The following is a 16,196-nucleotide window of genomic DNA, read 5'->3' as shown; positions in this document are numbered from 1 at the left end:
AGAAAATGCAGATTTATCAAAACTGAAACTGTCTGGTAAAAGATCAGAACATCCCTAACTGGAAAATAAAAAAGGGAAAAAATAGTCAAATACCATATTTTAATATTTCTGAAAGAAAAAGTTTCATGTAACAGTTTGAAAAGCTGTTTTGTTTCAAAATTCAAATGAATTTAACTTTTTTAAAAGGAGAACATTGAAACATATTGAAATAATTATAAGGTTTTGATTGACCCAATCTGATTATTTTTCTCTTGGGTAATTAGTTAAGCTTTTTTTAAGATTTTGATTTTACATCCTATTTTGGGATAAGAAAAATATTCAATATCTTAAAAACTCATTTGACAGGAAAACCACTGCCCACCAAATTCTGTTGAATACCATCATCAAAGTCAACAGTAGCTGTCTGACATTCTGATCATATCTTTGACGTAAAAGCAAATGTGTAAGAAAAGTAAAAGTACCTTCCAAAGACTGAATATATTTTCAGTCCATGGTTCTCTCTTTATCTCTCTTTTCACAAACTCCTGAAAACTCTGGTATCAAATATTCCTCTAAATTATTTGTAATAGATACGTAATAAAACTAAGCAATCAAGGTACTCCTGCATTTGCTGCATCTAATTACGAATGGTTATAAATTCCTCTGCCATTCTAATAAACAATTTTGAAGTAAAGTGTTATGGCAAAGGTTGAGCATGTGGCTTTGGTGATACAGCAATTCCCTCTGAGGAACTTTTTCATAATACTCTAATATTTTTTGGAAGCAACACAGTGACTTAACCATGTTGCTATGGAAAGGGTATTCAGTGAGGCAGGAGACATCCATGCAGATAGCTTTCACTTCTGCAGAGATGATGGTGCCCTTCTCTGCATATCTCCAGGTCCTGGGGAGTCAGGAGACCTCTCCATTAGTGAATTCAGCAGGCCCCTGTTCCCTTTCCATGAGGGGAATTATCTATTGGCATAGGCAGTGTGGTTTTCACAGTGAAATTAATCTCCACACACAAGTTCAGAAGCTGCTGTTTGTTTTCTTTCTCTCTTTCTTTCTAAATGTAGCCTGAGATGAGTCTTCTGTCCTTGCTTCTCTCCAGACTAATATCCCATATTGCCATCTCTGCCCACACCGAGTTGTTTCTTTCTTTGCTTGCAGGCAATGGACTGGGAATCCGAGTTGTAGGCGGGAAAGAAATTCCGGGGAACAGTGGAGAAATTGGAGCCTACATTGCCAAGATCCTCCCTGGGGGCAGTGCAGAGCAGACAGGGAAGCTGATGGAAGGTAAGATAAAGGTGTCATCAAAAACTGGCAGTGAAGAAACAGTCTGTTCCTTGGGTTTATGGGCTACATTCATTCTTTCTCCAGAGCACCACACAGTAGGGTTGAAATCTTCAGGGAGTCAATTACAATTCCCAGTTTTAAATCTGAGGGCCTCTCTAATGAGACTTAAACCACCATTTGGACTGTTCAAAGATCAGATCCTGGTGAAAGGTCCTTTAATGGCTTCTACACTGGTGGAGAATTTATATGATGGAGTCGAGTTGTGACATCCACATCTATCCCAGTACACTCTGTATATCAATATAGTTCAAAATAGTATTTGCAAATATTTGTCTGAATTCCATGTTTAGTTAAGTCATCATCATTTGTTGTTCCCCAGTTTAAAATAAAATCAAATAAAATCAATCATTCAGCACAGAAACAGGACCACAAATAAAGAAGACTGAATGGCCTAAGTGAGCCCTTCTTAATGTTCTCCTTTCTCAATAGGTAGAAATTTATTCACATACACTTTTTGGTACATGAACAATAAATATATCTGCAGGAATCATAACTGCTTCACAATAATTTTGCAAACATAATAAACTGAGCAGAGAATGTATTTACAAAAAGAATCAGCTCAATATACTCTAGGAATAAACAATATAATATAATCCTGATTTGTTGTTGTACCTGTTGGTTCATAAATGCTTGTTATTTTCTTGGTTGATAATATTTTGTAGGCTGTAAATGAAGAAAAGGTTCTATTTTTAAAGTCAGCTTAAAGGTTAATGAGGAACTTGCTTAATGTTCTCTTTCGTTTTGCTACGGGTGAAATACTGCTATTGATATACTGAGTTTGTGCCTGACACAGCATGTGGTCCCTTTGCATTCAATGGCTTAGTCATGGAATATGGTGTATATCTACAGAGCAGACTACTGGTTGAAGAGGATTCCGTTAATATGAACTAGGAGCTTTATGAAATAGGATCTTCTTTCTTCATATCCATAGCATCCATACAGGGGAGTTATAGTAAGGATTCACTGTAAGCTGTGTGCTTGTGCAGCCACTCAGGAGAGATTCATGCTGATTAGATTAGCAGAGTGCCCACAGCTAGGTTTTTGGTTTCTACTGCTTCCGCATGCATTGGTGTGTAAAAAAATGTTTCTGTAAATGGATTGATGAGATTAGAGGGACCACTGGCAATTGTGCTATACTTTGATGTGTGCTGCTGTTCAAACCCTTTCATCCAAACGGTGCAGCTGAGTAGATGGACCCCAAGCCTGAATAACTATTACGGTATCTGGCCCTACCTCTATTCGTGTTTGTCCACAAATATTTACACTTACCAGCCATGAAAAGCTTGGTCTTGATGTCACTAGAGTATGCATTCCCTTAACTGCATGGCAATCCAGAGGATAAATAGGAGGCAGCAATGCAGTGTTGCCCACAATATGGAATGTTTTGGGAACGAGGAGGTGCACTTAATCTAGTGACTCTGCCGAGCAGCAAACTAGCCTCCTGGTGTCTCTTGCTTTTGGAATAGAGTTCTAAAATAGCTCCTGGCATAGCATTCACTGACATTGTCAGCTGTGTTAGGAAAAAATGTGAATTTACTATATCCAGCAGACAGCGTCAAACTGAGTGACTGGTCATCTGGATTCCACTGTCATTACCACTGTGTGTCACTGCAATGGTTAGATGAACAAGTCAATGACATATTTGTCTCTTCCTTTTCCCTCTCCATCATCTGAACAGACACATTTTAAATGGACCTTCATAGCTCATTTCTGGACCAGCATAACTCTGAAATAACTCCCTCAAAATCAATGATTTACACTGCTGTTGTGTCACTATAACTGAGACTAGAACAGAAGCTCTGAAACAGCACTGAGGTAGAGTTTCATTGCTGTTCTGTAAGCTATTCCCTATCAGGGTCAACAATTAGCATTCTGCTACAGTTTAGCCACACACATGACACACTTCCCATTAGTCATCACTTGATAAAAATAAATAATTCTCAGTCTTACCATGACTGTCAAGTGACTTTTATCTTGTTTTTAAATAGTTAGTGTTCATCTGCAAAGAATATTTGCATCCACTGCTATTGTGTTTCTAGTGGACATGTGGCTAATCCTGATTTTGTTTTCTGAACTTCTGAATCTGCTAATGTGTATTTGATTTGTAATAAGTCTCGTAGTCTTATATGATTTCAGTCACTCTGTCACATCACATATGAGAAGGCAGGTTTATATCCTACACATATGGTTATTTGTAAACATTAATGTTCTTTGATCAGCCAACCATTTGTGTAGCAATCATGATTTGCTTTGATGCTGTAATGATTCATGGCTGCCTATTATTATACATACTCCATAGTCATCAATTAAGCATATACAGATGTCATCAGGAACAGAAATCATGACTCACTAGTCTTTCCAAGAATGTGGCCTGTACTGATCACAAAGACCAATGTTTCCATTATCTTTTGTACTGCAAGAAACTGAAAGCACTGGAACATGCCTGAAATTCCTTTTAGTGGACGTGATGAATACATGCACAGGTCAATAATATTACAATGCATCTTGCTTGTATGTGGTTTTGATCCATTAAGGTTGTTAGGGGTATCTGCTGCAAGCGATTAGGAAATGCCAATCTTTCTGGATTCTCTCATCTTGAATTGCTCCAGGAGTTCCAAAATAGCTCTGATTCATCATTCATTGGTGTCACAGAAACTGGAAATAGAAAGCTGATTCCACTGAGCCATCAGCTGCAAATACTGTCACAGTGTGATAGATGCATTTCTGAACTCACTTTCTTGTTGCTAGAGACAGTGCAGTACTCTTCCACCTGTTTTTCACGGCAAGGTGCACATAGTACTTAATGAATGTTTTAATTATAAAAAGGAGAGAAAATGATCAGTCACACTATTTACAATAACAATTACAATTTGTGAGTGTGTGTGTGCTAAATAGATATATAGCATAAAATGATAATAAGTTTGCAGTCGAGCATTCAGAAGATAGGATATGCCAGAACAAGGTTTGCCTATCCATATGTGTTTCATACATTTTTTATATGATCCCATACTATTTATTTCATGGGACCCCAGTTTCACTCAGTGCATACAACAGGCAATGCTCAGTTAATGAATTCAATATTTTGTTTTGACCTCACTGAGCAGTGTGTGATCTTAGGCTTTGTTTACAATGAAGTATTCAAACTCTGCAATGGAGAAAGAATAATTAATGTCCTCATGGGCTTTTCTGCTTTCCTGCAGTGCTCATCACTGTGTCTGAACACTTCACGAACATTAATTAATTTTTTTTAAAGCACCCCTGTTGTGACAGGATACCATTATCTGCATTTTACAGGCAGGGAACTAAGAATCAGAGATTTCAATCTACAGTGTTCCCTAATTTTGGGTAGCTAGTTTGAGATACCTAGGAAGTTTTCTGAGTGCATAGCATTTTGAAGTGCTTCATATTTTCAAAGAACAATTTTAATTGACTTCACAGGCAGGTGTGAGTGCTCAGAACTTCTGTGAATCACACCCTATAGTCACAAGTCAGGTCCCAGAAAATTAGGAACACACAGCTCTGAAAAGACTTATTTAAGTGAATGTGCAGGCATTATATGTCACACTCCGTGAAAGAGCCGGAGGTGGAATCCAGTTCTCCAGGTCAGCTTCAACTGCCTTAACCATGAGACCATCCTTTTCCATCCTGGAAATCCTACCTCATTCACGGCACCCTTTCCCTCTTCTGCATCTATGAGGTAATGATCCTTCAGGCAACAGCCCCCTTCACTTCATAGCTGAGATTCATCTCCAGAGACAGTCTTTTCTGTGCACTGAATGAGGCAGGAGATCAATAAAAAAAGCCTGATATATGGTCATGTAATTAAAGACTTCATCATAATACATAAGCAAACAAATGCAAAATTAATTAATTCTGGCATTAACTAACTATTGATCTCTTGGTGATGCTCTTTTAATGCAGTTTTACCATGTGTGTGCAATTTCTCCAGGTTTTAGAAAAGCACACTAACCCATGCCCCAGAAATTTCATCTTATAATATTATACTAACATTCACATGGGTCAAGAGCCAGATTGCAGCTTTTCCATTGCACAGACCTCTGCCATTTGAGCTAAATAGCTGACAACATTACCATGTAGTCCTCCTCTGTGTGTACCAGCACTAGAGGCTGCTGGGGCATTTTGCCAGAGGTTTTCACATATGGTTGCTAAAAGGAGAGGAGACTTAGGACATGTGGGTTCAATTCCAGGTTTTGGAGCAGCCTTTGTACTTGAGGGGGCACAGGCTTGTTCCATTCTGCCCCATCCCTTCCAAACTGCTGCAGATTGGCGGGTTCCCAATGACCATCTCCTTCTCCAAGGCCATTCTCCCTACTTAGCCAGTCCCAGTTTTCTTCCCCAAACTTTGCATCACAGATACAGTCTCCTGCCCAGTAAGTCCAAGTCTACCCCTTCCAGTTTCTTCCAAATAGCATTGTTAGATTATCTCTGTGCCTAACCCATACCAGTTTTTCCACCACCTTCTCTCAGTCCAGGGGGTCAGCAACACCTGGCATGGTGCCAAGAGTGGCATGTGAGCTGATTTTCATTGGAACGTGAGGCAGCAATTCAGCCCCGCCCTTTCTCTCCCATTCAGCCAGGAGCTTGCTGAAAGCCATGCCATCCTGTGGATTAACACGCGACCAGCTAATGCAACCAATCACCAGCTAAACGGTAAAGCTCTGCCTCTTAATTTATTTATTAATGAAGCTGTTGTAAATAGGACTCTTAGGCTATGTCTGTACTTTGGGAATAAAGGCACTTGAAGCAGCATGGGCACTTCATAGTGCCTGCAGCTACACGGCATGCCAGCACTTCAAAGTTTGACGCTTGGAAGTTGCCGCAGGAGGAATTAGCCTAATGAGGTGCTGCATGTTCATTGCAGCACTTCATTAGTCTCCTCTGCTCAGGCTGATTACCATGGCCCCTGGGAAGAAGGGGGCAAGTGTAGACACAGCCTTAGTGACTTTATAAAGTATCACCAGCACTCGGAACATACATAGAGGTCAAAAGGTCAAATTTTGGCATTCTGACTCGGAAAGGTTGCTGACCCCATCCTAGTCCAAACCTTCTTGCCTACCCAGTTCTCATTTCCCTTGTGGCTCTTTATTGCAGTCTTTCCCTCAGCTCCATATTCCATTCTCTCCCCCGCCCATTCCAAAATTTCCCTCCCACTGCCATTGCCAGCCCCCAGTCTCCAGCTGCTCATTCCAGAGCACCCACAAGGTCTAGCACTTGACCTTTCAATGTTCGATTAGAGAGAGCTTCCTCTTCTATGCTGCCAGGGTCCTGCAAATGGCTAGGAGCACAGAAACTAAGAAGAGACTCTCTTTGCTGTCTGTTGCAGTGCACTGTCCTGGCCCGCAGCAGCCCAGAGCTGCAGCTGTAGGAAAACTTCAGTGCAGCCCGTGAATGGAGCATGCTTAGTGAAGACAGAATCTTTCGGGAATTCAAAGGATTTAGCTGCAAAGCTCTAGAAAGTTTTACTGTTCATGTGCAAACATATTTATTATTCAAAGATTATTCAAAGATTAATTCAAGTCTTTATTTTTCAGAGATTTATAACTTCATCGGGATTGGGTGTATTTTCACAGGAATGGCAAAAAACACCCCCTTATTCCCTCCCTTTGTCTCTTCCAAATGTTCTCCAAAGTATGATGTCACTACCAATGCTCACAGTTAATGGAATTTTTGAACATGAGCAAATCAGCATTTATTTGGTGTAACTCTTGGAAATGACCAAAGAATTTCAAATGAAAAATTTCAAAATAATTCGGCATGTGACAGACACTTGTGGAAATTTTCCGCAGAAATGACTACAATGTGGCAAAAGTTATAAACATGTGAAAACAAGGTGTTATAACGTACTCAGGTAACCTAAAGTAGTAGGTACTTACACTAGACCAGGGTCTGCAACCTGCATCTCTGGAGCCACATTCAGCACTTTAAGGGCTTCTTTGTGGCTCCCAATGAGATATTTGCAAAGTTTAAAAAACAAAACAAAACACAACAAAACAAACAAAAAAACCCTCCTGCTTTTTTTCTTTAAATGGTAAATGTCTAAAAACCCCAAAATGAACAACTCATATGTAAACACCAAATAATATGTGATCTCAAAATATTGGATAACTCCACCTAGTGTCCTCCAGAGAGAGTGAAGGTTTGGAAGTGAAAGTCAGGAAGACAGTGGTGTACACATATGTAAAGTGTGAGGAAATAGACTATGCAAAAAGCTAGAAAATGTCCTGCAGTTAAACATGTATAACATTACAAATCATCATGTGTGCACTATTGTAGCCCTCTTTACGTAGGAGATGAATTTGGCCCAGTGACAATACAGCATAGAGAATATGACCTGTATGTCAAAAAAAAAAACAAAACCCACTCTGTAAAACAGTTCTGAGAAGACAGAGGGTCTGTTATGTGCTGTAACAAGAAACGGGATATTTACTTTTGCTGACCAAATTCAGGACAATGAGGTCATATTAATTACATTTTTGAACATAGCCCATATCTCTGCTTAAATGCATTGAAGATTCATAGCATACCTGTAGTGAGAATCAGTTTCCATCTAGTCTATAGCAGATCTTGTCAAAGAGGACTTGTTGGGGTGTTCCTGGGAGAATGGGGCACAGTAGACAAATAAGATTATAGACTGCACCACAGAACCAGAGCAGAAAGCCATTCGCCTTTTCCTCCTTCCCATCCCCATTCCTGATTCATGCAGTGAGCCTGGCTTCTTAATTTGGTCCAGTGTTTCCTGAGCATTGAAGTAGAATACACTGTAGAGGAGGTGCTGCCACATATTTGAAAAACTGCAGAAAGTGCAAATGAAGGACACAGGTGGTTGCAAAACAGTAAAATGAGAACAGATTTCCTGGTTCCCAGCGAGGAAGAATCCTTAAAAAAATAAGTAGATTATTATACTTCTTCCAGAAAGCTGGAGGTAGTAAGTGAGCTATAAGATGACTATCACAGGAATAAAAAAAAAAGCATACTTTCGCAGACAAGTTTGAATTCATGTTATAGGCAAACATTTAAATCACTTACTTGATTTGAACCAGTTCTACCATTTTGTTGTTTGAGTAGTTTAATGCATGACTGTACAAGAAGAAAATGATGAACTTTACCCTGGCCTCTAAGCATTAGTCCTATTGATTCATAATGATGTGCATGCTCAGTCATGTGTAAAAAGGTGGAGTCCACTCTCAAAAGGTCCCTAGGATGCAGGCACAGGTTTATCAATTCCAGAAGAAACTGATTTTATTAAAGCAAGTCCAGCTAGCAGAGATTTCTATAGTTGTGTTTGAAGTGTTGCTCTAAAGCCCTTTGGAAATAACTTAATCCAAAAGTGCCAAAAGCGGTCCTCACATATCAGCTGTAAATTGCTGTTTAGGCAATTGTCCCACTATCTCACATATTAGATTCTCCTTTCAGACTATTATTCTGACCTTCTGTTCTTCCTAACAATGAGTGATTATGGCTACGTCTACACTAGCCCCAAACTTCAAAATGGCCACGCAAATGGCCATTTCGAAGTTTACTAATGAAGCGCTGATGAGCTCATGGGAATAAGGGGACTTCGAAGTAGGCGGGGTCCTTTCGAAAAGGAGCCCTGTTGGGATGAGCCGCGCAGCGGCGAGGCGCGTCAATTTCGAAGTGCCGCGGCCGCCCACATGCTAATGAAGCGCTGAATATGCATTTCAGTGCTTCATTAGTAAACTTTGAAATGGCCATTTGCGTAGCCATTTCAAAGTTTGGGGCTAGTGTAGACACGGCCTTTGTGTGTGGGGGGGAGGTGGAAAGGTGGGTCGTTATGTCCCAACTTCAGAAGATAACAATATAGTTTTTCCGCTTTACACCTTTCACCAGTTTACAGCCAACATGACTAGCTGAGAGTGAGCTGGATTCTATTATTTCTTGTATGTGGATTATTAGCACAGTGCCAGTCAAACAGACCTGTCCAACCTAGCTGAAGACACGCCCCCCCCCCCCCCCCGCCCGGAGCACAGGGATACATAAGGAGCTAATTTGGGCTCATGTAACTCAGGAATGTGCATGAGAATGGAAGAACTCAGCTCAACTTTCAGATCCCATGCCGAGCTTACAGTGAGAGTATTTAGAAAAAAAAAGAAAACAGATTTACAAACTGCACGTCTGTGATGTGGAAATCATTGGGAAGCAGTACCTGCAAGAACCCACAATCTGTTTGATAGTCTTAGTGTAGTTAAAACAAAGAACAAAAATTTTCTTTGCTTCACAGATTTTTATGTAAACCTACTTTAAATACATGACAAATTGATGTATCTGGGCTTTTTAAGGAGTTTTTAAAATATATTTATTACTGGTCAGTCTGTCTCAGGTAGTATTAACTCCTAATTGCAGTTCTCCTACACTGTGAAACAGCCATACCAGTGGGAGAATAATGAGGAAGTGGGGGCAATGTGGAACAGCAAGGATCTGCTGATTCACAGAGGCAGCAGGAGTTGCACCTTCTTTTACTTTGTCTGTGACACCAAAAGAATTAATTCAAATACTACTCGTCGAGTGGAGACTTGTGGCATTTCCAGGCTCCCTTGAGGACTTTTCCCACATTTGATCCTAAGGTGTTTTATAGCTGAGAGACTGAGGAAGGGGAAGACATATGGAGTGGGGAGATTAGTATAATGAAGATTAATATATTTCAGGCCCAGAAGGGACCTTTAAAACCATGTAATCTGACCTCCTGCACAACATAAGACAGAATTTCACTCAGCCTGTCTTCCTGCATATAACCCAATAACTTCTGACTGAAGTGGAGCATATCTCAAAGACATCATATAAAATAATTTAGATCATCAGAGATACAGTCTCTTTCCCAGCAAGTCCTAGTCTACCCCTTCCGGTTTCTCCCAAGCAGTATTTTTAATCTCAGGTTTCGGAGGGGTAGCCGTGTTAGTCTAGATCTGTAACAGCAACGAAGGGTCCTGTGGCACCTTATAGACTAACAGAAAAGTTTTGAGCATGAGCTTTCGTGAGCACAGGCTCACTTCATCAGATGCTGGTCTTGGAAATCTGCAGGGCCAGGTATAAATAAGCCAGAGCGAGGCTGGGGATAACAAGATTAGCTCAGTCAGCAAGGGTGAGTCTTACTACCAGCAGTTGATCTGGAGGTGTGAACACCAAGGGAGGGGAAGCTGCTTCTGTATTTAGCCAGCCATTCTCAGTCTTTGTTTAAGCCAGAGCTGAGGGCGTCGAATTTGCAGATGAATTGTAGCTCAGAAATTTGTCTTTGGAGTCTGGTCCTGAAATTTCTTTGCTGTAGGATAGATACTTTTAAGTTTGCTACTGTGTGGCCTGGGAGATTGAAGTGCTCTCCTACGGGTTTTTGTATATTGCCATTTCTGATATCTGATTTGTGTGCATTTATTCTTTTACATAGAGACTGTCCAGTTTGTCCAATGTATATAGCAGAGGGGCATTGCTGGCACATGATGGCATAAATTATATTGGTAGATGTGCAGCTGAATGAACCCACGATGGTGTGGCTGATCTGGTTAGGTCCTGTAATGGTGTTGCTGGTGTAGATATGTGGGCAGAGCTGGCAACGAGGTTTGTTGCATGGATGGGTCCCTGAGTTAGAGTGACTGTGGTGCGGTGTATAGTTGCTGGTTAGGATTTGCTTCAGGTTGGCAGGTTGTCTGTGGGCAAGGACTGGTCTGCGTCCCAAGGCATGTGAAAGTGGGGGATCATTGTCCAGGATGGGTTGTAAATCCCTGATGATGCGCTGTAGAGGTTTTAGCTGAGGACTGTAGGTGATGGCTGGTGGTGTTCTGTTGGTTTCTCTCTTGGGCTTGTCCTGTAGTAATCTCAGGTTGTGTCTACCATATGAGATAAATTTGGATTTATATTGATTTTCTAATTCTGGAATTTATAATTTTGAATTTGACCATCCTCACTTCCCACATGCTCCACACAAAGTCAAGTCGTTGCTTCCACACTCAAATTGGCTAACATAGACCATTGCAGTAGTGCATTGTGGGAAGCTATCCCACAGTTCCCTCATGCCCATAGCATTCTGGGTATGCTTGCTGGTCTTAACATCATCTTCCCACATTGTATTTTCCTCATTCCCCTCCCGGTCCCTGAAAATGTGCCGATCCCTGGAAATAATGCAGGGACCCTTAAAGTTAGAAGAAAGAGGACAGAAGAGTCTAGGAAAAAAGAATTATTGGTTTCCCCTTGCATTACATTGCCAACACGGGTGCAGCAACTGTATTCTCAGCTGACCATCAACGGGTCCCACTTCCCATCACTGCATGCATGTGGACCCCTGAAAATAATACATGGCGAGAAGAAAGAGGATAGAAAAGTGCAGGAAAAAAAGAATTTTTGATTTCCACTTTCATTGTGTTGGTACTGGGGAGAGTCTTTGGCTTTCCGGCTCACTATAAGGCTTCTGTGCGACAACTGTGTTCTCAACTGGCCATCCACTGAGTATACCAGCCCCATCACTGCATGTGATCCCTGAAAATAATGCGCAGGCCTGGACTGTATTTTAAAGTGAGAAGAAAGAGGATGGAAACATGTAGGAAAAAAGAATTTTTGGTTCCCCGACTCACTATACAGATGTTGCTGACACGGATGCAGTAACCGTGCTCTCAACTGGCTGTCTATTGAGTGGCCTGTCTCCGATCATTTCATGCGTGTGATCCCTGAAAATAATAGAGCGGCCTGCCCTGTATTTTAAACTGAGAAGAAAGAGGATAGAAAAGTGTAGGAGAAAAGAATTTTTGGTTTCCCCCCTCATCACATTTCAGCTGGGGAGAGTCTTTGTAAGGCTTCTGTGCATCAATCGTGTTCTCAACTGGGATCATTGGAACAAAAAAGAACAGCATGGAAAGAATGTCACTGTAGGTTTAATAAGGTGATGGTGGAAGCCCCAAATCTCATTGATGGGGGAGGGGCTGCTCATGTTTTCGGGGGTGGGGGGGGCAAGCACTGAGGGCCCAGTTGACATGATCCCTTCATGGGGAATCAGCCCCCCCCCAGGTCATGAGACTTCCCCCTGGCAGCAGCAAGCCCCATTATGGGCAAAGAGGAGTTCAGCGGGGGGTTAGTTAAAGTGGTCCTTCCCCATGGCAGCGGCAAAATTCCATGTGCCATAGCCGCTGGGGTATACTTTTCCCTGGTGGCAGCAAGCTCCAGTGTGGGCAAAGTGGGGGGGGGTTCAGTGGGGGTCCAGTTGAAGTGGTCCTTCCCCACAGCAGCAGCAAAACCCCAAATATCTTAGCCTCTAGCGGAGACTTTTCCCCGGTGGCAGCAAGCCCTGATAAGGGGAAAGGTGGGTTCAGCTGGGGACCAGTTGAAGTGGTTCTTCCCCACAGAAGCAGCAAAGCCCCACTATCTTAGCCAATCTCCACAGCAGCAACAAAGCCCCCAATATCTTAGCTGCCAGGGGAGACTTCCTGCCCTTGGAGCCCTAAATGCACAACTGGCAGCATGGTCAGCAGCAAATGGCAGACACATCCTTTTATTGGGTTGGGGGCTACCAATGGGATGTGGCTGAGCGTGGGAAAGACCCAGACTGCACTGTGCCTTTTGGGGAAGGGAAGGGGGTTTGCACACAAATCAACACCTCTGAGAATAAGTTTCTAGGTGTATTATGCAAGCATGACCCCCACCACAGCCTTGTTGACATGTGGTATGGGGGGCATGGACTGGCACCAGGCAGCACAGAAAAAAAAATGTACAGACAGAGCCATGAACCCCTGCAAGGCTATTTGAATGGGTAGATGCGTTCACAGTGCTAATAGCGAAGAAAGAAAGACATTTCTCAGGCTCTCATACTAACATGAGCCCACAGCTAAAGGCTCGCTGCTCCCTCTTGGAAATTCATGGTCTTCCTGTTACTGGAGAGCACCAGCCAGAATGGAGCACTCAGAGGGGCATAGTGGGTTACATGCAGGACACCTCTGGTGGCTAATAAATTTGCTTTTAAGACATGGTGCTTCCAGACTGACCTTTAATCGAACTTCTGAATTCAAGCTTGATGCTACACCCATCAAGTATCTGCAGTTTTGTAATCTCGAGATTAGTGCACCCTAAATCAAGCTAATGGTGTTTAGAACGAAGAGGGTCATGTGGTAATATCGAACTAACTGCCTTAAATTTGAATTTATCTCATAGTGTAGATGCAGCCTCAGTCTCTTTGCCTAACCAGTCCCAGTTTTCTCTACCACCTTCTCCTACTCCAGGGGTCAGCAACCCCCAGCATGGGTTCCGAGAGTGGCACACAAGCTGATTTTGATCAGCATGTGAAGTACAAGCTTGTTCCTTCCCCAGGCATCCAGGAGCTTGCTCAAAGCTATGCCATCTGTGGATTAACAGAAGACCAGCTAATGCTACCAACCACCACCTAAATGGTAAACTCTGCTTCTTAATTTATGTATTAATGAAGCTGTTGTAAGTAGGACTTGTACATAGAATTCAAAAGGTTAAATTTCGGCATTCTGCCTCAGAAAGCTTGCTGACCCCTGCTATAATTTCTAAGGCTTGGATTTCCATATCTGCCTGAGGGAATTAGGTGTCCAAATAGCATTTAATTTCAAAGGGAATTGAGTACCCAACTCCCACAGGTTATTTGGAGATCCTAGCTTTGCATGCTATGTGACAACATAGCACTGGCAAGATACACTCAGGCAAGACTTGGCAAAACTAAGCCTCAACAACAGGGATCTAGCCACACAGATTTCATTGACTTTATTCATTCAAATGCTTTCATGCAGCAAATTTACCCTATTATATCTGTTTCATGTTGCTTGATGATATTTTCCATATTGATACGCACATGAAAGAGAAAGAAGAAGCGGGATCATTCTGGAGTCACTGGCTGTGTCTACACATGCCCCAAACTTACAAAATGGCCATGCAAATGGCCATTTCGAAGTTTACTAATGAAGCGCTGAAATACATATTCAGCGCTTCATTAGCATGCGGGCGGCAGCCGTGCTTCGAAATTGACGCTCCTTGCAGCCACGCGGCGCGTCCAGACGGGACTCCTTTTCGAAAGGATGCTGCCTACTTCGAAGTCCCCTTATTCCCATGAGCTCATGGGAATAAGGGGACTTCGAAGTAGGCGGCGTCCTTTCGAAAAGGAGTCCCGTCTGGACGCACCGCGCGGCAGCAAGGAGCGTCAATTTTGAAGCACGGCTGCCGCCCGCATGCTAATGAAGCGCTGAATATGTATTTCAGCGCTTCATTAGTAAACTTCGAAATGGCCATTTGCATGGCCATTTCTAAGTTTGGGGCATGTGTAGACACAGCCACTGTAAAACAAAGATTTTTTGCTTCAGAGAAAGAGGAAAAATCTACATTAAAATCACCTTAGTATTTTTCTAATGATAAATAAAATAGGGCAGGAACATATTTTAATAACTTCTGGGTTATGGACATAATCATTTTCTCCAAAAGCTTTTAAAATTTTAAATTAACTATGAAACTGAAGTAACATCATTTGCTTTCAGTAGCACTCCCAGTTACAGCGTGTAATACAAACTGTTAATATTAGTAGGCTGTGAAGCAGCAAATCATGTATTTGTGTGACTCGTAGAACAGTTTGCTGGGTCTGCACTAGCACCCCCCCTTTCAAAAGGGGAATGCTAATAAGACACTTTTGGATATGCTAGTGAGGCACTGCAATGAATATGCAGTGCCTCATTAGCATAAGGGCAGCTGCAGCTCTTTGAAAGTGCCTCTTTTGGTTGCACGTGGCTCGTCTACATGGGGTTCTTTTCAAAACGACCATGCACACTTCAGAATCACCTTATTACTATTTGATTATTTATCCAAATTGGTCTTTGGGAAAGATGAATTTCAGATAAAGGCTGGGTCTACACTTGCACCCCGCTTTCAAAAGGGGGATGCTAGTGAGACACTCCAGGTTATGCTGCTGAGGCACTGCAATGAATATGGAGTGCCTCATTAGCATAATTGTGGCTGTGGCACTTCAAGAGTGCCACTTTCGATTGCACGCAGCTCATCTACATGGGGTCCTTTTCGAAAGAACCCTGCACACTTCAAAATCCCCTTATTCCTATTTGGTTATAGGTATAAGGGGATTTTGAAGTGTGCAGGGTCCTTTGAAAAAGGACCCCATATAGACGAGCTGTGCACGATCAGAAGTGGCTCCCTTGAAGTGCTGCAGCTGCCATTATGCTAATGCGTCACTGCATATTCATTGGAGCACCTCATTAGCATATCACAAAATGTCTCATTAGCATTCCCCTTTCGAAAGGTGAGATTCATCTCATTTCTGAGATTCATCTTTCCCAAAGACCAATTTGGAGTCCAGTTCAAATATGTTTCCTAGGTAACTTTAGACCAGAGAGCTAGGAAATGGAAAAAAATCAAAGGCATTTCTAAAATGTCTCAAATAAAGGCAGTGTTTGAGCGAGCATAGGAAGAAACTTCTTCCATCAGCAAGTTACTCCTTATTGCCCATTTCAGGGTTTCTTGCACCTTCCTCTGAAACATCTGATGGTGGCCTCTATCCGAGAGAAAATGCTAAACTAGATGAACTGGTAGTCTGATCTGGCATGACTGCTCTTTTTCTTAAAATTATGTTGCTGTAATTATATTTTTTTCAAATTTTCAATTCCATACTCAGACAGTACAGTAAATTATAAAATGAGATTATGTAAATTAGTATATCAAATGAGCGTATTAAAAGACAGATTAAAGGAGATAAATCGTGTAAATACGTTCAGAAAACTGCACAAGAAATTGCCTTTAAAGTGCTTCAAGCATGACTTATTATTTATCACCCTTGCAATTATTGCTGGGAAGGCTGCATTTGGCATGAAAATCATCAAGTTTATTTCAAG

General features: G+C 41.8%; 1 protein-coding gene across 1 annotated transcript in view; it reads left to right on the top strand.

Moving 5' to 3' along the window:
- The window catches only part of PCLO (piccolo presynaptic cytomatrix protein), a 539,688-nt gene that overhangs the window by 354,660 nt on the left and 168,832 nt on the right, over positions 1-16,196 (top strand). The window contains exon 10 of the mRNA XM_074984167.1: positions 1,150-1,275. Within this exon, the coding sequence (XP_074840268.1) occupies positions 1,150-1,275 (126 nt within the window). The remainder of the gene's footprint in view (positions 1-1,149; positions 1,276-16,196) is intronic.

Source organism: Carettochelys insculpta, chromosome 1 (assembly GCF_033958435.1).
Source record: "Carettochelys insculpta isolate YL-2023 chromosome 1, ASM3395843v1, whole genome shotgun sequence".
Classification (NCBI taxonomy): Eukaryota; Metazoa; Chordata; order Testudines; family Carettochelyidae; genus Carettochelys; species Carettochelys insculpta.
This window is presented reverse-complemented; position numbering and strand designations above follow the sequence as displayed.